This window comes from Papaver somniferum, chromosome 7, assembly GCF_003573695.1.
Source record: "Papaver somniferum cultivar HN1 chromosome 7, ASM357369v1, whole genome shotgun sequence".
NCBI classification, from domain to species: Eukaryota; Viridiplantae; Streptophyta; class Magnoliopsida; order Ranunculales; family Papaveraceae; genus Papaver; species Papaver somniferum.
In genome coordinates this window covers 25,630,996-25,655,022 of record NC_039364.1, presented here as the reverse complement: position 1 = coordinate 25,655,022, position 24,027 = coordinate 25,630,996, and the positions used below count along the sequence as shown (strand labels likewise).

Below are 24,027 nucleotides of genomic sequence, written 5' to 3'. Positions count from 1 at the left end.
GCAATCCCCTGTGGCGCTAAGTGCTGTTTTCAACGAGAACACATGCATGTGCTCTTTAATTACCCCAGCTCACGAGTACTAGTTATGGATAAACTTCTAGCAAATTGCTTCATACTAATGAATAGAATATAGCCATTTGCGAAAGCATTAAGAAGCATCAAGATCGAGATGGCAATAAATAAAACTCAAGCCTAGCTAGTTAGTACTGATAATCTTCCAAATCCCATGACTTCTCCTTTTAGTTCTTGTATTATTCAGTTTTTTCTTCTTCATCTGCTGCTTCTTTTCTTCTTTATTTCTGTCTCCGATGCTCAATTACCATCCCCTGCTGCTGCTAGACCTACCAGTATAGTCTTCGATACTGACAGAGATCCATTAACCCGCCAATACATCATCAATATTAACCAAGGAACTCCTTTGGCTGAAATAAAACTAGTCCTCGATCTCGGGGGGAAGTTACCTTGGCTCCGATGTAACGAAGGCTACACGTCATCGTCGTACAAACCAGTCAAGTGCACGTCATCCAAATGTGCACTAGCTAGCAAACCTATCAAATGCGCATTGTGCAATGGCACTGCGCCTCATAACACTTGGTGCCATAAAAATGCTTGTATCGTTCTTACAAGCAACCCAGTAACTCAGGCTGTCGTACCTGGTGAGCTAATCTCAGATTTTGTCACTGTTAATTCTAATGAATGGTTGTCAGAGAAACCTGCTCTGACTGTTCCGCCTCGCCGGTTTGCTTTTGGGTGTGCAACTACTAGTAATTCCTTACATGGACTTGCTAAAGGTGCTCAAGGGGTGGCTGGTCTAGGACGTTCATCTGGTCTTTCTCTAGTTTCACAGTTTTCATCTGGGTTTCGATTTCCTCGTATATTTGCTCTGGATTTTGGATCACGTAGCACAGATGGTAAGATTTTCTTTGGTGGTGGACCTTATGTCTACTCGTATCCTTATGATAATGATTTGAGGCAGTATTACTTATCTTACACCCAACTCTTGATTAACCCAAAAAATAGTGAAGATTATTTCATTGACGTCAGATCAATCAAGATACACGGTGAAACGGTACCAATAATCCATAAAAGATTGTTGTCCATTAACAAGACAACCGGAGTTGGAGGAACGAAAGTAGACTTTCAAACTCCTTACACTATTCTACATAGATCAATCTACAAGGCCATTACGAAGGTTCATATCAAATGGGCTAAATCTATGAATATTACTATGCTTCCTCCTGTTGCACCCTTTCGTACATGCTATAATGTATCCACAATACCTAGCTGGCCCCTGGAGGGAGACTCGGTGCCACCCAGTATCACTTTCATGTTTCCCAAAAATGAACTGAGAACCATTAGTGATACGGTATGGATTGAAGGGACTGATGCCAGTTGTTTGGCATTCATTGATGGAGGTTTGAATCCTAAGACTTCCATTGTTATTGGCGATTATAATTTAAATTTCTTCGTAGAGTTTGATATTTCAAGATCAAGATTTGGGTTCACGCAACCATTGTTTCCTTGAAAAGTACTTCATTTGTATTAAGTTCTCAGCTAATTAAATTAATGGGTGTCAATGATTCAATATCATGTGTCATCTAATTGATTCAATATCTCACATTCAGACTCCTGCAATTAACAAAGCAGATAAGAAACAGAGGCAACAATATTGTTTATACAAAAGAAAGTATTTCTTACTACTTTGTTATGCGATGGTTTCCTTTTGAGAGATTCTTTGTCCTTCAAGCTTGAAAAAGAGTTAGGGTTCGGAATTGTGAATTTGGTACTCCTAGAAGAAGAATTTTTGCTGAAACATGAATAAGTATGGAGATTAATATGACGACAAATCGGTAACATAACGAAAGATCAGATCAATTCCAGCAAAAGATCAGATCAGTTTCAGCAAAATATACAAACCTTTGATCAGGATCCATAGGAACAACAACAAAATTTAAAGATGAAGCCTTGAAAGAATGATGGAGGAATCTGGAGAAGATAAAGATTTGCAGAGAATTTGCAGAGACAAGAAGGGAGATGAAATAGAGAAGACAAGATTATCTCTCCTCAAATTTGGTTAATAAATAGATGAAAAAAGTGACCGGTTAAATTCGAATGTGCCGGTAAAAAGGGAGAAAATCAGTACGTGTAGTCGGTTACACTCAAATCACGGAAACTTGTCGGCTGATAAGAATATGAAGAGGTGAATGAGTGCGGCATTGTAAATTGGAATTTCTCATATCGCTCCCTTTCCAAAGAAACAACATGAGAAGAGGCAAAATGTAGATACTAAATACCGCACATCTATTACGTGAGCGAAGTAATGGTTCGATGAATGAGCGAAGGTTATCGCGTACAGTATATTTAAGATGACGCATCAGATGATGTCAGAAGAATCACGAGTAAAGTGTGATGATCGTGCGAAGTTATAGAGTACGTGCGAGAAGAGTCATAGTAAGTGTGCGTTAATGACGCACGCCAGATCCGAAAATAAGGGCTTTTTAGATGTCATCCACTATGTAAAATCCCTATATAAGGGACCGAGCGACCATGTAAAGAGGGAGATCTTTTTGAGAGCTTTGACTTGGAATCTAGGAGAGAGAAAGGTTGTTTGTTTTCCAAGTTAGAGTTCATCTCAAATCTTGTAACCATATTGAAGATTCTATGAATGAATGTATGAATTTTAAGATGATTACTTGAATTGTTATTAAGATTTCATTAAGGGTGTGGTTGTAGGATTTCCTGCAGCTACATTTTGGCGCTAGAAATCAGCTTGGAGTGATATACCGTGGTGGTGAAGGTTTAGAAGTTCAAACCTAAAAGTTCAGAAGGATAGCCTCAGAAATTTTATCTTCATTGTTCAAATTTTTAGTTCTTTACAGAGAAGTTCTTCTTTTAATTGAAACAAGAAAACAAAAATGATAAAAATCATTGAAGCAACAGAGGGCAGTAAGAAATTACAATGCAACTTAGTAACCAAAAATACTATCGATGATTTCCATGCAAGAATTACAGGAAAAATACACAAGCGTGATTTCGAAGGAAAGAAAATTATGACGGTAGAAAAATTTTCTCCACTAAAGGATTGGGAAAAACAGAGTATAACATTCACGGCGGAAGAAATACCAGAAGAAATTTAAGACGAACAGATCCTTTGGTGGTTACAGTGGTTGTAGAATGCAAAGAAAAACATGCTGGAGCGAAAGAACAAGGTGGATGGGTGGTGGATAGAACCTTAGTAGATACCGGGAGTTCGGTGGACATCTTATTTTATCGCACGTTCAAAGGAATGGGATATAAGGATACAGATATGGATCGCTCAAGTTACAATATTCATGGTTTTAATAAAACAACAACAAAACCAAAAGGAGAAATAACAGTACGAATACTGTTAGGAGAAATACAAACACAAGTGACATTGTGTGTGGTTGATGTGGAATTACCGTATAATATGCTCTTGGGACGACCATGGATACATGCGATAAAAGCCGTAACATCAACTCTTCACTTATGCATCCGATTTCCAATACCAAGTGGAATAGGAGAAATCAAAGGATATATTGAGAGTGCGAAGATCTGCAACCAGATAGATGCAAAAAACTATGAAGGTCGCCCAAAAAAGCGAAAAGATCGCTGGAGAAGAGCAAGAGAATTAAGGAAAGAAGAAGAGTTCTGAATATACATGATCAGAACACAAGAAGGAAGAGGGATACCAAGCGAAGTTCCAGAAAAAGAAGGCGAACCAATGCATGTAATAAAAGAGCCAACATCACTAGGAGAACCTAAAGCGAATTTTATCGCATCAGAACCGATAAAAGAAATAAATGTTGGAACAACATAGGAACCAAAGATATTAAAAATTGGAACTAAGATGGGAAAAGAAGAATAAGAAAAAACAATAAACCTCTTACGAGAATATATAGACATATTCGCATGGAGCATGGAAGAAATGCCAGGAATACATCCATCCGTTGCATGTCATAAGTTGGATATTAACAAGAATGCAAGACCATTCAAGCAAAGGATAAGGAAGATAACAACAACATACCATCCTCAAATATAAGAAGAACTACAGAAGATGCTTGAAGCAGGAATCATAAGACCAGCGAAATATGCAGAATGGACAGCAAACATGGTGGTGGTGCCAAAGAAGAATAAGTGGATAATGATTTGCATTGACTTTATTGATTTAAACAAAGCATGCCCGAAGGACAGTTATCCATTGCCAGACATACCACAGATGTTTGAATCGGCAGCAGGAAATGACAGAGTATCATTAATGGATGGATACAAGGGGTACAAATTCCGTTAGCTGAAGAAGACCAAGAGCATACTGCTTTTTTCGCGCCTAGAGAATTATATTGTTATACAAAAATGCCTTTCGATTTGAAAAATGCAGGTGCGACATATCAAAGAATGGTGGAGAAGGTGTTTGCACATTGGATAGTACCACATTAGAAGTCTATGTTGATGATATGCTAGTGAAAAGTAAGAAAGTTGAAGATCATGTAGACAACTTAAGGGAAATCTTTGAGCAAATGCGACAATTCAATATTAAGGTAAATCCTGAAAAGTGCATTTTCGGGTAGCATCGGGAAAGTTTTTGGGTTATATTGTATCAAAGAAGGTAATAGAAGTTGATCGAGAGAAGGTACAAGCAATTCGATAAATTCCATCACCCACGACTGTAAAAGATGTCCAAAAATTAAATGGATTGTTAGCTTCACTGGGGCGATTTATTTCGCGATCATCAGACATGTGCAAACATTTCTTTAATATTCTGAAAAAGGGAACTAAGTTCAAGTGGACGGATGAATGCGATAAAGCGCTGGAAAATATAAAGAACCATCTAATGAATTTGTCCATCATGCAAAAGGAGGAAAAAAGGAGAGGAGTTATTGATATATTTAGCATCAACACCGCACGCATTAAGTGCCGTACTGCTACGTCTGGATGAAGGAGTAGAAAAACCGATATATTACATAAACAAAACTTACAATGCCGCAGAGAAGAATTATTCAAAGATAGAAAAGCTAATACTCGCACTGATTTATGCAACACAAAAGCTTCGTATATATTTTCAAGCTCACAAGATCAAAGTGTTAACAAAAATACCAATTGAGTCAGTAATGAAAAATTCAAAAATATCAGGAAGGATCGAGAGGTGGAATGCACAAATAGGGAATTTTGAGATCAAATGTGAAATATTATCTTCCCCAAAATCGCAAGTAATTGCAGATTTCTTGTCAGAATTCCCTTTAGAAGATGATGAAAGTGTGGAAGAGATGATGGATATATATGAAGAGTGTGGGAACCCTAAAGACTTGTTGATAGATAACACAAGATGGGAGATATTGGTGGATGGATCATCAAATGGAGAGGGTAATGGAATTGGAATAGTTTTTATCTCACCAGCAGGAACAAGAATGACATATTCATTTTGATTGGAATTCACATCCACCAATAATGAAAATGAGTATGAAGCGATTGTGCACGCGTTACGTTTGGCCATTGAAATGAAAATAAAAGATGCGCGAATAACTAGTGACTCACAGTTGGTTATTCGCCAAATAGAAGGGGTATATAGCACAAATAAGCCATCCTTGCAAAAATACAAAAAGCTTGTTGGAGAGTCATCAACACAAATTCCAAAAATAAATTGGAGGCACATTTCGAGGAAAGATAATCGGTTAGAAGACGCGCTTGTTTTTATTCCGTCTATGATGGTGGATCCGACTGCGAGGGACATAAAGATATAAACACTCTTTTTACCCTCCATTAATAAAGAAGAATGCGAAGATGTAGATGTAATGTTAGTTGACAATGAAGAAGAAGAGCAGGCAAAGAAAGCCGCAGATTGGAGAACCCAGCTCCATTTGTATTTAGAAAAAGGAGAAGACCCAAGAAACAGGTTGTAGGCACACAAGTTAAAGAGCAGAGCAACAAATTATGAGTTGAGAGATGGTGTACTTTACCGAAGATCATTCCTTGGACCATCGCTTAGATGTTTAACAAGAACAGAGGGAATGGAAATCTTGAAAGCATTACATTATGGAGATGCATGAAATCATAGTGGAGTAAGGTCTTTAGCGTATAGAACGAAAATACAAGGTTAATATTGTCCATACATGCATGAAAACGCGAAAGAAGTGTCAAGGCGGTGCGAAGAGTGCCAGCGTCATGGAAAGAAAATACACGCACCCGGGGAGATGCTCAACTCATCAACAAGCGAATGTCCATTTGGAAAATGGAGGCTATACATTGTGGGTCCATTCATACCAGGAACATGGCAAAAGAGATACTTAATAGTAATGACAGACTACTTTACAAAATGGGCAAAAGTGAAAGCGGTGCAGCACATTCGAGATAAAGATGTTTTCACATTCATTTTGAGAATATCATTTGCAGATTCGGAATCCCGGAACAACTGGTTTCGGATAATGGAAAAAAATTTGAAGGAGAAAATATAGAAATGTTACTTAATGCGTTCAAGATCCAAAGCGGGAAGTCTACTCCATTGTATCCACAAAGCAATGGTCAAGCTGAGGCAACCAATAATACAATTGCAGATATATTGAAAAATAAATTGGAGGGATATAATAAAGGATGGTGCGAACAAGTACACAATGCAGTATGGGTATACAGAACAACTAGAATGGAGGCTACAAGAATGTCACCTTTTTTCCTGACATATGGAGTTGAAGCGGTATTGCCAACTGAGGTCATAATTCCTACAACTAAGTGAGAGGCATGGGAAAAGAATTTAAGTGCAAATTTAATTCTAACAAAATTGGATGACCTGGAAGAGCGAAGAGAAGTTTCTTTGAGACATATGGAAAATTACCAACAGAGGATAGCTCGAGAATATAACAAGCGCATAAAAATAAGAGACTTTCAGCCAAGAGAATTAGTGCTGCGAGAGATACCACCTTATCAGAGAGGAAGTGATGGAAAGATGGAGAAACGATGGGATGGACCCTACATAATTAAGAGAATAATTATAAATAGAGATTATGAATTGATGGATCCTGAGGGAAAGAACACATGTCGAAAATTGGAACGTCCATGGAACAGATTATATCTGAAGAAATATTATCCATAGACCATGCGATGATGATCGCGTACATATAAGAGGCAGAAACATGTATGTGAAAGTGAAGAGAGCGAAAATGATGATGCGAATTCCTAAATATTCAATAAGGATGTAATATTCAAATGGATGAATTTGAAGATTTCGTTATAATGATATTATACAAGAAAAAGGCAAAATTAAGACCTTATAATAAGACCTTCATAGAAGGCATCAGAAATAAAGACTCCAATTAAGGAGCCTAGCAATCTGATTTTGGCGTGCACCCTAGTTCGCATACAACAAGAGGCAAAATAAGACCTAACGCGCGTCACAATTCAAAGGTTAGTTAGCATGGCTCAAGTGAAAGCTACACCGACCCTGGAGCTTGAGTCATGGAGATTTTGGGTGAAATAAAAGCCCATCCAGGAGAGGCGCCAAAATCGAAAGATTAAGGTGATGAGGGCTCTCCTAAGTAGTGCAGAAACTCGATCAAGGCGCCGAGGTACACAGTTGAGTCAAGGGTGCCTGGGGCGTCTGGAGCGTACCTGGCCGCTCTTGACAAGTCTTGACTATGATGCACTCGGTCCGAAGAAACCACACTTAGGGTGCGGTCTTGTAACCATAAGCCATATCGGTGGAGGGATAAGACGCCGCGAAAATAACTGATTGTTGCATTACTGGATGGGAGGATCCCACCCTAACCCGGTAGGGGTACGCCTCCTTGAAGGGGCAGTCAGGGGGGATATAAGGACGACACCCTCCATTAGGGAGCTGAATTGTGTCAAAAGACGCAAATATTATGAGGCTTTTTACTCACGGGAGCATTAAGACTTATCATATTTGCGCAATAATAAAACCTGAAGAGGCAATAATACAAGAATATGATAAGGCGAGATCAATGGGTCATTGCGCGAAAGCGTAAAGACGTCCTGCGATCTCATCGCACAACAAAGATATAATATACTAGGCAAAATAAGACCTTTACTTAGGAAGGCAAGATAAGACCTCATGAGAAAACACAAATTCACCCTAACATTATTTTGCAGGTTACATAAGAAATATCCAAATTTACTTCGCGTTTCTTTCAAAGAATATAATAAGAGGCAAGTACGGAGATTGAAACAAAAGGCATATTATCTTCCTTATTAAGAAACGAGTGTTTAAAGTAAGTGAATGTTTGATGTACCCCAAAATACATATGCGAAGAAACAAATAACTAAGAAAAGAAAAAGGCTAAGCATTATGAGAAGGCGAATCTTGAACAACTGCAGAAGCTTCGATGTTGACTTCGCTCTCAGGATCTTTAGATAAATATTCACCAGATTTGTCCTCCACAAGTTGATTCTCTTGATGTGGAATGTTAAGGTCTTCTTCGTCATCACTTACATGATCATAATCACTATCAGGCTCAGGGAGTCTTTCATTATCACTTATCTCAAGAGGAGCAATAACCGGAGGAAGTGATTTGCTCAGAAGAATCTTATTGAAAATATTCTTAGTTTTAGTGTGAGCTTGGCGAGCAATACCCTTCTCAGCATTTCTTCTATCAACCTCCATAAAATCTTGAAGAAATGAAACCCTCCTTTCAGCTCGGTCACGAGAAGAACTGAGTGCAACTGAAAGATCTTTGGATATTTTTGTTTGTTTCGCACGCTCTTTGCGAACCTTGGCCAGATCAGATCTTAGATGGGAGATGGTAGACTGGTGCGATTTTTGAGAATCTGCTTGAAGAAGTTCAGAGTTATAAAAGAGGAGAAGTTCTCGCAATGACATAATTTAAGCAATAGCTAAAAAAGATAAATAAATAAAGGCAGTCAGCTCCATGTGACTACCTTCCCTTTGAGAAATGAGATATTGAGCTAAACCAAGACCATTATTCTTCATACTCTCCATAGCCTTATCAAAATCATCACCAACTAGACCTTTAAGACGAGATCGAATTATTTTTCATCTAAATAAAGGGAAGTATTCTCTTTCATAAGAGCATCGTGAAATTATTTCAATTGACTATACTCTTCTCGAAGTTGATTCATTTTCACCGTCAAATTTATCCTACTCTGAATAATCTTTTCATTCTGAGTGGTTAATTTCTCTGAATATTCATCATATTGTTTCTGTAATAAGCGAAGAGATTCTTCTTTGTCTTCACAAACTTTTTGAAGAATAAGATATTGACGCGAAAACATCGCTTCCTTCTTCAGAAAAGCGTTTCTCTTGGAAAGACCCTGATTTTTATCTGATAAGGTTTGATGTCTCAAGTCATCAATACCCAATAAATAAGATACATGGGAAAGTTGGGAATCTAATGTTTCGTATAGTTGAGACAAACAAACATTCTCATTTGTTAGATTTTCAATCTGGTCAAGCGAATACGAGTTTTCATTGTTTATTTGAATTATCTGATTCTGTAACTTCTCATTATCAGAGCGAGCGTCTTTAGCAGCAAATTGAAACTCATATAACTCCATAACGCATTTCTGATTTAAATCTTAACGTGCATGCGAAGAAATTCATAAAACATGGATAGGAAAAGTAGATTACAATAAGAGAAAAGTATAAAGGAAAAAAGAAGGGCACCTCTTAGGTCTTGATTTCTCTTATGAAGATCATCAGATTCAAGAGTTGCGGTCTGGAGCTCTCCTTTCAATTTGTTAATTTCATTTCTTAGGATGGTGTTCTGATGAGAGAGTTCCATTGTGGAATTACGATATTCAAAATAGCCTTTAGCCAAAATCATGCGACGACGAGCTTCCTATAAGGGGAATAAAAAATAAGAGTAAATACGTAGTAGTAAAATGAGAATAAAAGGATGTGCGAAAAAATGGTTACCAGGTGTTTGAGGGTGAAAACGGTTTCTGCTGATTTTGGTAATTTCGGGTGTGCGGGTGAGAAACGAATTTAAACCCTAAACAATGTACTGCAAGGGAGTACTTTAGATTCGAGAGATCATCTGTACAAATCCGGCCTAAACCAAGAAATGGTCGTTCCAGACTTGCTTCGGTCACAAAGTGAAGGAGAAGGGTTGGTTTTGGGGAGGGAAGCGAAGAAAGTGTTGAGACCAGAATAGTTGATTCTGGAAGAGTAGTTGTTTTCTACGACTTGTATCAGAAAGTGGGAATCTAACAAATGGAAAGCTAGAAAATATTTTCTGAGTGTTGTATCCTCCTGATCTGAACTTGTTGTTCGGTGGAAATAGGTAATGCTTATTTATACAAGTCGAAGTGAAACGTACTCTGGTCTCATTAAGAAATGGAAAACGGGTGAGTAAATGGGAGAAGGTGGTAACCAGTAACGCCTGGAATTAATGTTCCATAAAAAAAAGCGTTTCACCATTACTTCCTGTATTTACTAACCGCCTCATCCTTATGTTACTTTCTTATAACGGGTGTAGTGTACGTCGCACGCTGTAGACCGCCAAACCAATACCCAATGAGCATCCCCCAGTTTGTGACATGCGTTGATGTCTCGAGTGTTTTCATGGAAAACATGTAGCATGTTGTTGTCGTCTGGCAAGTCGAGCTTGAGAGACTTGCCGGCTTGGTGACCTTCGACGGTCGAGATTTTGCATCCTAAGAGGAAAGGTATCCGTTGATTATTGCAACCCTTCGTTTGGTAGCCAGTGGCATGAAACATGCTCGGTATGGATTTAATATGGCCTGGTTTAGGCGCAGCCAAAAGTTAAGGTTTTGGCTTTGTTTAGGCGCGACCAAACTAGGGTCAAAAGTTACCATGTGTTAGCTGGTAACCTTGGACGGCTAAGATCTGCATCTTAGATGAGAAGGTGGTTGTTGATCGTTGCAGGCCTTAGTTTTGGCATTCGCGTAAGGAAGGCCGGTATGGCGTGGCGCGGCAAGGTTGTTGGCATGCCATTGGCACATGTGGCATGGCATTCCTTGGCATGGTTTGACGTGGCCGAAACTAGGGTTTGGGGCCAAAGGTTACCGTGCGTTGTTTGGAAACCTTGGACGGCTAGGATTTGCATCTAGGATTGAAGGTTGGTCGTTGATCGTCGCACGCCTTCATTTTGGTGGCCGCATAGGGAAGGCTGACATGGAATGGCACGGCAAGGTGGTTGGCATTCCATTGGTACATGTGGCATGGCATGCCTTGGCGCGGTTTGGTGTTTCCAAAACTAGGATTTTGGGCCAAAGGTTACCATGCATTGTCTGGCGACCTTGGACGGCTAGGATTTGCATCTAGGATTGAAGGGTGGACGTTGATCGTCGCACGCCTTCGTTTTGGTAGCCGCATAGGGAAGGCCGGCATGGTATGGCACGGCAAGGTGGTTGGCATGCCATTGGCACATGTGGCATGATATGCCTTGGCGCAGTTCGGCGTGGCCAAAACTAGAGTTTTTGGCCAAAGGTTACCATGCGTTGTCTGGCGACCTTGGACGGCTAGGATTTTCATCTAGGATTGAAGGGTGGCCGTTTATCGTCGCACGCCTTCGTTTTGGTAGCCACATCGGGAAGCCGGCATGGTAGGGAAAAGACAGATGGCGCGGACGACTTGGCATAGTGGGGCCAAGGGTTTGGACGGCTTGGCATGGTGGGGCCAAGACGGAATGGTGCGAACTGCATGGCATAGTGGGGCCAATGCAGAATGGTGTGGACGGCTTGGCATAGTGGGGCCAAGGCAGAATGGTGCAGGCGGCTTGGCATAGTGGGGCCAAGGCAGAATGGTGCGGATGGCTTGGAATAGTGGGGCCAAGGGTTTGGACGGCTTGGCATGGTAGGGCCAAGGCAAGGTGCGGTTGGCTTGGCATGGTGGGGCCAAGGGTTTGGCATGCCATTGGCGCATGGTGCGGCCAGCATGGCTAGGGCCAAGGCAAGGTGCGGTTCTCTTGGCATGGTAGAGCCAAGTGTTTGGACGGCTTGGCATGGTGGGGCCAACTGTTTGGACGGCTTGGCATGGTAGGGCCAAGGCAAGGTGCGGTTGGCTTGGCATGGTGGGGCCAAGGGTTTGACATGCCATTGGCGCATGGTGCGTCCAGCATGGCTAGGGCCAAGGGTTTGGCATGCCATTGGCGCATGGTGCAGCCAGCATGGCTGGCATGCCTTGGCGCGGTAAACGTGGCTGGCATGGTTTGCCATTGGCACAGTGGTGCGGCTGGTATGGTTGGCATGCCTTGGCGCGAAGATGTGGCTGACATGGTTTTCCATTGGCACGGTGGTGCGGCTTGCATGGTTGGCATGCCTTGGCGCGGAGACGTGGATGACATGGTTTGCCATTGGCACGGTGGTGCGGCTGGCATGGTTGGCATACCTTGGTGCGGAGACGCGGCCGACATGGTTTTCCATTGGCACGGTGGTGCGGCTGGCATGGTTGGCATACCTTGGCGTGAAGATGTGGCTGGCATGGTTTGTCATTGGCACAGTGGTGCGGCTGACATGGTTGGCATGCCTTGGAACGGTAGCATGAGAATTAGGGTTTGGCATGGATGATGTTAGTCAATATTTAACTGTTTTTCCGTGGAACACGACCCATGTAAAAAAAAGGTACCCTGGTAATTCTTACGTAGGCATGTTGATCGGTTCAATAAATGTGATAATGGTCATAGTGACGTCATGTCAGATGTATGGTTTTACGATTTTAACCCTAAGCTAAAAACCACCATCAACATTAAGTCCCCTGCTTAGCTCGGAACAGGAGCATTGTTGCGAGGTAAGCATGAGATGGTGACAGGCGAGGACAAAATCGAAATGACAAGTCGTGAAAAGATGGTCAAGAAGACCCGGCTAACCTTTTTCGAGAGGTAGGAGAGTTCGTGATTCTCGTGTTGGAGGCCTTGCATAGATTCTACTTGTGGTTTTGCTGGCTAGACCGTGAAGTGGTGTCAGCTTGGGATGGGAGCCACAGGCGTTGGTCGGTTTGGAATGGGAGCCGCAGGCGTTGGTCGGCTTGGAATGGGAGCCACAGGCGTCGGTCGACTTGGAATGGGAGCCGCAGGCGTCAGTCGGCTTGGAATGGGAGCCACACACGTTTGTCGGCTTGTAATGGGAGCCGCACGCGTTGGTCGGCTTGTAATGGGAGGAAACTGGCTTCGGTTCGCGGAATGGTGGAAACTGTCTTCAGTCCGCAGAATGGTGTAAACTGGTTTCGGAACTTCGGCTACCAAACGATGGTGATGACGCTGGAACTTCGGTTATCAAATGGTAGTGATGACGCCTGGCAATTTTGTCTAAATTAGGGTTTGGCATGCCGAAATCCTAATTAGCGCCCCTTACTAGAATCGTTGTAGAATTCTCTTACAAACTCGGATTTTGACGGTCCGCCCCTCCATCTGACCGGAAAAGAATTTCCTATCTCCCTACGAGGGAATATTTAGGTTTTGAGCTCGTTTAGGAGGTGAAAACGGCCCGATAGTGAAACTCATGAAGAATTCAAGAGGGATGTTGCGGGACCGTGGAATGATGTCAACTGGCTTCAGTTCTGTGGAAGGATGACGACTGGCTTTAGTTCCGTGGAAGGATGGGAACTGGTTTTGGAACTTCGGATACCAAACGGTGCTGATGGTGCTGGAACTTCGGCCACCAAACAGTGGTGATGACGCCTGACAACTTTGTCGAAATCGGGGTTTGGGATGCCGAAACCCTAATTAGCGCTCCTTACTAAAATCGTTGTATAATTCTCGTAAGAATTCGGATTTTGACGGTCGGCCCCTCCATCCGACCGGAAAAGAATTTCCTATCTCCCACTAGGGAATATTTAGGTTTTGAGCTCGTTTAGGAGGTGAAAACGTCCCGTCAGTGAAACTCAGGAAGAATTCAGGAGGGATGTTGCGGCCCGGGGTAACATAGTCGCTCCAATGGATTCCAAAATTTACTAAACTCCATTGCATTCTTGGGACGGATGGATGTGGTTGCGTTGTCGGTCCATCCTTGATTTTAGGTTGTTCAGTCCTGGACCTTCTGATCGCGATGATATTATGCTGTGGATGCTTGTATGGTCGAAATCTTCCGGAGCCACTAGATGAAATAGATGAGTTGGGAGACGTTTCGTTACCGACGTGCTGCTATCAATTCTTCAAGGACTTTGTTCCAAGATACATCCTTTGAACCATCTTCTGAATCTTGGACTATCATATGGAATGAGATGCGGTGAGCAGTCCTCAGTTATATTTCTGTTAGATCCGATGGCACGGCCGAACATGTGAATGTATCTCTGTGGCGTACTTTTGGAGTCTTCGATGCACATGTACGGCTTTGTGTTGAGAAATTACCGTGGCTTGTAAAACTTCGACAGTGATGATGTTGAAATCAGAAATAACCTGGTTGAGGGGAGTGAAAGCGTCCCATGCTGGTAGTTCCCATGTGTAGCCTACTTTCATTGCATCGTCTTGACTCCACGTCCATGGGGTTTGATACAAGCTTATTGTATTCTTTTGGATGAGACGCTATGATGTTCAAAATATCACATGGACGAAGTATTCTGGATAGCGAAGAGGTAGAAATGAGAGAGTTATGTTGTTTATCGTGGCTTCCTCTATTTCTTCAAGAAAATGTTTTAGCCGCGTCTCTGGAGTTATCTCATGAGTTTTTGATGGTCGTCGAGTGCGATGAGCAGTCCCCAGTCACATTTTTCTTTAGTTTCTGAAGTTATTTTCCTCTAAGCAGGCTTGGGATCCTCCGTGGCCTCGCAAAGTGTTGAAGGCGTCTTCTAGACAGAGAGGTGATGATATTCTTGCGCTGCACCCTTGAAAAGTATATGACCTTGTTGTGGCTATGGCCTTTTGGTTGACTGTGTCTTCTGAGCTTTGACAGTAAAGGGATTCCGTGTATATCCTCAGTCCCTAAGTATGGTTTACATGTTTTCATCTTTGTAGCAATTGCTGCTGTGATGAAGCTCTGGCTGGTATCAACAAATGAGTGGTAACATTTCTTGGTAGCAGATGTAATCAGAAGAGACTGCATTGTCGTGGTAACAAAGTAGGTTGGCTGGAATTGTATGGGAATCCATGGAAGTAAAAGGATTGGCTGGATGCGTAAGCGAGCAAACTGTCCATGATCATGAGTTTTGGCGGGATGGATCAAAAGGAGGTCATGACTACGAAGATTGGATGGCTGCGATCATGATCCTTGACATGGGGAGCGTGGATGTACGACCCTTTGTAGGAAGAAGTGGCGGCCCCGGTACGATCCTTGGAAGGAGGAAGCGACGTTGAGGCGGCTTCGGCTCTTGGAGAGAATGTTGAAACTTAAGAAGACAAACGCTGAAGCTTCGGCTTCAATCTTGGAGCAGCTTATGGAGAGAATGCTGAAGCGAAGTGGCTGCTGAAGTGAACGTTGAAGCGGAGCCGCTGCTGGAGGACATTGAAACGGAGAGGTTGCGTCAATCAGTGTGCTGTCAAACTGGACACCCTTCAAGCGAACAGTGGTTAGGCGTCCCCAGTTCCATCTATCGTGCTTTACAAGAGAGGTAGGGGTTTGGGAACAACTTCTTGGATGGAAATATATGTTTTTAGGAACGACTTCTTGGCTGGAAATAGATGTTTTCCTGACACAGCACGGTTGAGGGCTGCAAATATGTCTTGACGTTGCACCTTCGTAAAATATAAAATCTCTCATAAATGTTCCACCATAGACTGCACAATTTTGTGGGCGAAGTCCCCCGAAATCATGCATCTCCTGACGGGAAGAAAGTCTTTGTGAACTCAGGGGGTTGCTGATCTCCTTGCCTCGATTTTGGAGAAGTTGTTCCTGATCTTTACGTGTGATGAATTTGGATTGATGATTCCATTCTATTGAGCATTCAAGAGAAACGCTGGAAGGATGCAAGCTGTTGGCGCTGGGAAGATGCAAGCTTTTAGCGCTGGAAGGATGCAAGCTATCAGCGCTGGAAGAGATGCAAGCTGCTAGCGCTGGAAAGATGAAAGCTGTTAGCGCTGGATGGATGCAAGATGTTAGCGCTAGGTCGGCTTGGAATGGGCGCTGGCTTGGCGTGGATGCTGGCTTGGCAAGACGTTGGCTTGGCTTGGTGTGGCGCAGTAGCAATAAAGTGGAAAAGCATATTCCAGGTATGTACTCCAGCGTTTCTCTTTCAATTTGTTTTCTTGTTTTTCTTGTGTTGGTGCAAACCTTAGCCATAGGGATGCCTTTCATAAACTTGTAGAAATAATTCATCGTAAACAATTCCTCTTCGAATATCACCGTAGTAGCGTCGGCTACCTCATGAATAGTGACGGGTAATCATTATTATGCAATGTGGGTACGTACGGGTAGGTGACTGATTCCACGAAGAACCGGGCGTTAGGTTTTCCTCTTTTTTCTTTTTTTTTTGTAAGTCAAGCGCCTGGTTTATGGTTTGATTTTCTGGATTTTTGGGTTGATAGACAAGTGTTACCTATGAGGGTTTTGGATTATTATTCGAGATGAACTGTTTTAGGATGATGCCATTTTTGGTTATGATTGTAACTGACACAAACATCCCAGGGAAGATATGGAACCGTGAACGTTGCGTGTCGGTAGATGACATGGGATGAAACATAACATGGCTATCGGTTTTATCATTCCCGTGAAAACTTGAAATAGTAAACCATGTATTTTTTCTAGCCAAGACTTACTCGGTTTTTCGGATCTGCTAACGAAAAATGTGTCAGGTGCAAGTCCGAGTTTCGTGGGAAGCACCGCGATTGTGGAAAGTCCTCAGTCGTCCCTGAGTCACTTGATAATCGAGTCGTCGATCCCTGGGCGGATCGTTTGCTTTTAACTTCAGTGAAGTCCCCAGTCGCCCCTTGTGGTGTCTTGACTGGTAATCGGGTCGTCTGGTGAATGAGTCGTCGATCCCTGAGCGGATCGTTTGTCGCTACCGTCCTGGCGTCTGGGTCGAAGTATGAGATCGAGGATTGAAAATTGACATTTTAACCGAAAGATCAATCTCCCACTATGGTCGCCAATTGTTTGAGGGTGAAAACGGTTTCTGCTGATTTTGGTAATTTCGGGTGTGTAGGTGAGAAACGAATTTAAACCCTAAACAATGTACTGCAAGGGAGTACTTTAGATTCGAGAGATCAATCTGTATAAATCCGGCCTAAACCAATAAATGTTCGTTCCAGACTTGCTTCGGTCACAAAGTGAAGGAGAAGGGTTGGTTTTGGGGAGGGAAGCGAAGAGTGTTGAGACCAGAATAGTTGATTCTGGAAGAGTAGTTGTTTTCTACGACTTGTATCAGAAAGTGGGAAGCTAACAGATGGAAAGCTAGCAAATGTTTTCTGAGTGTTGTATCCTCCTGACCTGAACTTGTTGTTCGGTGGAAATAGGTAATGCCTATTTATACAAGTCGAAAGTGGAACATACTCTGGTCTCATTAAGAAATGGAAAACGGGTGAGTAAATGGGAGGAGGTGGTAACCGGTAACGCCTAGAATTGATGTTCCATAAAAGAAAGCATTTCACCATTACTTCTTGTATTTACTAACCGCCTCATCCTTATGTTACTTTCTTATAACGGGCGTAGTGTACGCCGCACGCTGTAGACCGTCAAACCAATACCCAATGAGCATCCCCCAGTTTGTGACATGCGTTGATGTCTCGAGTGTTTTCATGGAAAACATGTAGCATATTGTTGTCGTCTGGCAAGTCGAGCTTGGGAGACTTGCTGGCTTGGTGACCTTCGACGGTCGAGATTTTGCATCTTAAGAGGAAAGGTAACCGTTGATTATTGCAACCCTTCGTTTGGTAGCCAGTGGCATGAAACATGCTCGGTATGGCTTTAATATGGCCTGGTTTAGGCGCGGCCAAAAGTTAGGGTTTTGGCTTTTTTAGGCGCAACCAAACTAGGGCCAAAAGTTGTCATGCATTAGCTGGTAACCTTGGACGGCTAAGATCTACATCTTAGATGAGAAGGTGGCTGTTGATCGTTGCAGGCGTTTTGGCATCCGCATAGGGAAAGCCGGTATGGCGTGGCGCGTCAAGGTGGTTGGCATGCCATTGGCACATGTGGCATGGCATGCCTTGGCACGGTTTGGCGTGACCGAAACTAGGGTTTGGGGCCAAAGGTTACCGTGAGTTTTTTGACAACCTTGGACGACTAGGATTTGCATCTAGGATTGAAGGGTGGCCGTTGATCGTCGCACGCCTTCGTTTTTGTAGCCGCATAGAGAAGGATGGCATGGTACGGCACGACAAGGTGGTTGGCATGCCATTGACACATGTGGCATGGCATGCCTTGGCGCGGTTTGGCGTGGCCAAAACTAGGGTTTTGGGCCAAAGGTTACCATGCGTTGTCTGGGGACCTTGGAAGGCTAGGATTTGCATCTAGGATTGAAGGGTGGTCGTTGATCGTCGGACGCCCTCGTTTTGGTATCCGCAGAGGGAAGGCCGGCATGGTATGGCGCGACAAGGGGGTTGGCATGCCATTGGCACATGTGGCATGGCATGCCTTGGCGCAGTTTGGCGTGGCTAAAACTAGAGTTTTGGGCCAAAGGTTACCATGCGTTGTCTGGCGCCTTGGCGCGGAGACGTGGATGGCATGGTTTACCATTGGCACGGTGGTGCGGCTGGCATGGTTGGCATGCCTTGGCGCGGAGACGCAGCTGGCATGGTTTGCCATTGGCACGGTGGTGCGCTGGCATGGTTGGCATGCCTTGGCGCGAAGATGTGGCTGGCATGGTTTGGTATATGTACAGTGGTTCGACTGGCATGGTTGGCATGCCTTGGCGCGCTAGCATGAGAATTAGGGTTTGGCATGGATGATGTTACTCAATATTTAACGGTTTTGTCGTGGAACACGACCCATGTAAAAAAAAGGTACCCTGGTAATTCTTACGTTGGCATGCTGATCGGTTTAATAAATATGCTATTGGTCATAGTGACGTCATGTCAGATGTATGGATTTACGATTTTAACCCTAAGCTAAAAACCACCATCAAAACCAGGACATCCAGAAGAATATGCACGCTTGGGTCGATTTCAGAGAAGATTTCGCTCCTGGTTGGTTTGTTGGGTGGAGAATCGCACACCAATTTCTTTAGAGCGCTACAGATGCGAAGCTTAAAAGGGTCATCATAGGATGAGAGAGCAGAATCTATAAGCTCAAACAAAGCTTGATAAGTGGAACTCATCCCTCCTAAAATCTCCTTATCAATAGAAAGGGATTCTAGAGAAAGAGGAGAAAATTTAGAAGAAAGGGAAGAAGAGTCCGTTAATGTAGAGGGATCTTTGCCCATTACTGAAGGAGAGGTAATCTTCGCAGAGGCAGGAGCAGTAACATTCTCCATTGATGCGGGAATATCCGCAGAAGCAGAAGCATTTCCATAGGTGCGGGAATATTCGCGAGCATAGGAACATTGACAAAGGTAGAAACAGTGTGGACCACGATTGGTGCGGTTACTGACGGAGAAAAGGGCATGTTCTTTGTTATTTCATCAGTAGGAGTATCTTCTGAGGAGCGATAACCTCATTTGGAGAAGTAGTTGAATCCAAAGAAATAGGAACAATCAAGTCTGGTGCAGAAGTGCCAGTATCAACGCGAGAAGTAGCATCAACCTCCTGACAATCGAAGTCCGGAATTATGAGGTTCTTGTTGAGCGGAGTTGCTTTGCGAATTCTTCTCACCTTAGGTTTCTCACCACCATCAATATCACATTCGGACTCCTGCAAATAACAAAGCAGATAAGAAACAGAGGCAACAATATTGTTTATACAAAAGAAAGTATTTCTTACTCCTTTGTTATGCAATGGTTTCCTCTTGAAAGATTCTTTGTCCTTCGAGCTTGAAGAAGAGTTAGGGTTCGGAATTGTGAATTTGGTACTCCTAGAAGAAGAATTTTTGCTGAAACAGAATAAGTATGGAGATTAATATGACGACAAATTGGTAACATAAAGAAAGATCAGATCAATTCCAGCAAAAGATCAGATCAGTTCCAGCAAAATATACAAACCTTTGATCAGGATCCATAGGAACATCATCAAAATTTAAAGATGAAGCCTTGGAAGAATGATGGAGGAATCTGGAGAAGATAAAGATTTGCAGAGAATTTGCAGAGACAAGAAGGGAAGATGAAATAGAGAAGGAAAGATTATCTCTCCTCAAATTTGGTTAATAAATAGATGAAAAAAGTGACCGGTTAAATTCGAATATGCCGGTAAAAATGGAGAAAATCAGTACATGTAGACGGTTACACTCAAATCACGGAAACTTGTCGGCTGATAAGAATATGAAGAGGTGAATGAGTGCGGCATTGTAAATTGGAATTTCTCATATCGCTCCCTTTCCAAAGAAACGACATGAGAAGAGGCAAAATGTAGATACTAAATACCGCACATCTATTACGTGAGCGAAGTAATGGTTCGATGAATGAGCGTAGGTTATCGCGTACAGTATATTTAAGATGGCGCATCAGATGACGTCAGAAGTTATAGAGTACGTGCGAGAAGAGTCATAGTAAGTGTGCGTTAATGACGCACGCTAGATCCGAAAATAAGGGTTTTATTAGCTGTCATCCACTATGTAAAATCCCTATATAAGGGACCGAGCGACCATGTAAAAAGGGAGATCTTTTTGAGAGCTTAGACTTGGAATCTAGGAAAGAGAAAGGTTGTTTGTTTTCCAAATTAGAGTTCATCTCAAATCTTGTAACCATATGGAAGATTCTATGAATGAATGTATGAATTTTAAGATGATTATTTGAATTGTTATTAAGATTTCATTAAGGGTGTGGTTGTAGGATTTCCTGCAACTATAATTGCTATGGTGATCCTTTTGTAATAAACAATAAATTAGTTAAAAAATTCATGAAATAATAATGTGAACCTAAATTATTACTTTTCTAATATCTTAGAAATTTTAAAAATGATGCATAAACCCAAAATTTACAGTCTGTTATTCACTGTAACCTTGGTTTTTACAACGGGGGCCGTTGACATACTTATTTTTACACCTACTGGATTATGAAGATGATAAGAATAGTTGGAGATTACTCTTGTGCCAAACTCATCTTTTCTTAAGTGAAGACACTAGACAGCTTTGTGGTAAACCGGACTCTTTTTTACAATCTTTTAGTTTCTCTTTTTATTCTTCTATTTTTTCACGTCGACAATAAATATGCGAGGTACACATGGGTCCGTCACAACTTAATTAAACCATTTGCGTTAAGTAATCACCAAATGTCACGTAAATAGAAATTTGGACCCCGAACAGTGTTCTGCGTTAAACTCCCACAGGGTTACTGGATCACTGTATTAGTAAGATTTTGGATCGGGTGATGGCCATGGTAATGTCAACTAAGAACATGGTGATTGAGTAGCCATTAATAAACGGTCCAAAATAACGGCTAGTTATGTAATGATTAAATGTCAGCAGCAGAGAGTGCCGACATGATTTTCAGGAGACCCTTCGAGCCTCGAGGGCACGATCTTATTAGACTCAACTTGATTAAATATAAAACCTGTTTAGCAGAGTTGACGACGTTAGAAGGATGATCTTCTTCATGAGTGGTAAGGGTTGAACGTGGCAGCGCAATCCCCTGCGGCGCGGACGAGTTGTTTTCAACAAGAACGTACACCCATTTTAGAAGTACTAATTATCAAACGAAAACCAAAAATATGGCATTGGATTAATTATGCATAAACTTCTAACAAATTGCATGCTAAATGAATAGAATATACCCATTTCCCAAAGCATTAAGATGCATCAGGATGATTATAAATACATGTCATTCCTAGCTAGTTAATACTCATCCATAATCACACATACTGATCATCTTCTAGATCTCATGAATTCTTCTGCTGGTTCTTACATTATTCAATTTTCTATTCCTATCCTGCTTCTTTTTTTCTTACTTTCCTTCTCCGATGCTCAATCACCTTCCCCCACTCCCTCCCCTACTTCTAGGCCTACTAGTATAGTGTTTGATACTGAGAGAGATCCATTAACCCGCCAGTATGTTATCAATATCAACCAAGGAACTCCTCTAGCCCCCGTGAAACTAGTCCTCGATCTTGGGGGAAAGTTACCTTGGCTCCGTTGTGACCAAGGTTACATATCATCGTCGTACAAACCAGTCAAGTGCACTTCATCCGAATGTGCACTAGCTAGCAAACCCGTCAAGTGCGTATCGTGCAATGCCACTGAGCCTCATAAAACCTGGTGCCATAAAAATGCATGTAGCATTCATACAAGCAACCCGGTAACTAAAGTTGTCGGGTATGGTGAACTAATAACAGATGTGGTTAATGTTACATCTAATGACGGGTTCAGGTTCTTAGATGTACCTGCTCCTCCTGCTACTCACTACACCAAAATCAGGATTTTGTAACAGTGCAACCTGTCACAGTTTATTTTTCAGTCACAGATACACCTGTGATAAGTCCTGCAACAGTTATAACTGTTATTATATTTTCTATTCGTGATAATATTAAATTCTTTTATTAGTCACAATAATATTTGTTGACAATTTTACAAACAGTCACAATTATAATTCAAAGTGATGATTCCACCCAAATGTTTCACTACATCTAAAACAACCCCAAAATTATAACACTTTGAATTTTACTTATCACTAATTTTCCCACATTTGTACAAACTAACAATTATATTTCATTTTTATAAATCAAAATACATTTTTCTTTTTCTTTTTAATTTTCTTAATATCAGAAAACAGGATCAAGACCAAGTCAACAAGTCATAACTTTATAGAAATTTGACTTTGATATATCTGCTTCTTCTGAAGACGGTGAAAATTACCAGACTACCCTTATCGGAATAAGTGCAATAAAAATTCCGAAGATTGTGAAAATGACCAGACTACCCTTATCGGAAATAAGTAAAGTAAATATTACAGACTGTTAAAATGACCATATTACCCTTAATGGAAAAAAGTGCAATAAAATATTACGCAGACTGTGAAAATGACCAGACCCTTATCAGAAATAAGTGAAGTAAATATTACAGACTATGAAAATGACCATATTACCCTTAATGGAAATTAGTGCAATAAATATTATGGAAACTGTGAAAATGACCAGACTACCCTTATCGGAAATAAGTAAAGTAAATATTACAGACTTCAAAAATGACCATTTTACCCTTACTGAAAATAAGTGCAATAAATATTATGGAGACTGTGAAAATGACCAGACTACCTTATCGGAAATAAGTAAAGGAAATATTACACATTTTCAAAAGACCATATTACCCTTACTGTGATAATGACCATATTACCCTTACTAGAAATAAGTGCAATAAATATCATGGAGAATATGAAAATGACCAAACTACCTTATCAAAAATAAGTAAAGTAAATATTACATGCTATGAAAATTACTATTTTACCCTTACTGGAAATAAGTGTAATAAATATTCGGAGACTATGAAAATGACCAGATTACTCTTATCAGAAATAAGTAAAGTAAATATTACAGACTGTGAAAATGATCATATTACCCTTTCTGTACATAATGCAATAAATATCATGGAGACTATAAAAATGACCAAACTTCCCTTATCAAAAATAAGTAAAGTAAATATTAAAGACTGAAAATAACCATATTACCCTTACTGGAAATAGGTGCAATAAATATCATGGAGACTATGAAAATTATCAAACTACCCTTGTTAAAAATAAGTAAAGTAAATATCACAGACTATAAAAATGACCACTTTACCCTTATTGGAAACATATGCAATAAATATCATGGAGACTATGAAAATGACCAGACTACCCTATTGGAAATAAGTAAAGTAAATATTACATACTGTGAAAATGACCATATTACCCTTACTAGAAATTAGTGCAATAAATATTATTGAGAGTGGGAAAATGACCAGATTACCCTCATTAAAAATAAGTAGAGTTAATATTTAGACTGTGAAAATGACCATATTACCATTACTAAATTAATGCATAAACATCATGGAGACTATAAAATGACCAAACTGCCCTTATCAAAAAAATACAAGTACATATTATAGTATGTGAAAAATGACCATTTTACCCTTACTAGAATAGGTTAATAAATGT

At 41.3% G+C, this 24,027-nt stretch overlaps 1 protein-coding gene across 1 annotated transcript; it reads left to right on the top strand.

The window, feature by feature from the left end:
• Positions 1 to 225: 225 nt before the first annotated feature.
• On the top strand, positions 226 to 1,524 carry LOC113294398 (basic 7S globulin-like). The gene has a single exon (XM_026542796.1). The coding sequence runs from the start codon at positions 226 to 228 to the stop codon at positions 1,522 to 1,524; it is 1,299 nt and encodes a 432-aa protein (XP_026398581.1).
• The last annotated feature ends 22,503 nt before the right edge of the window (positions 1,525 to 24,027 follow it).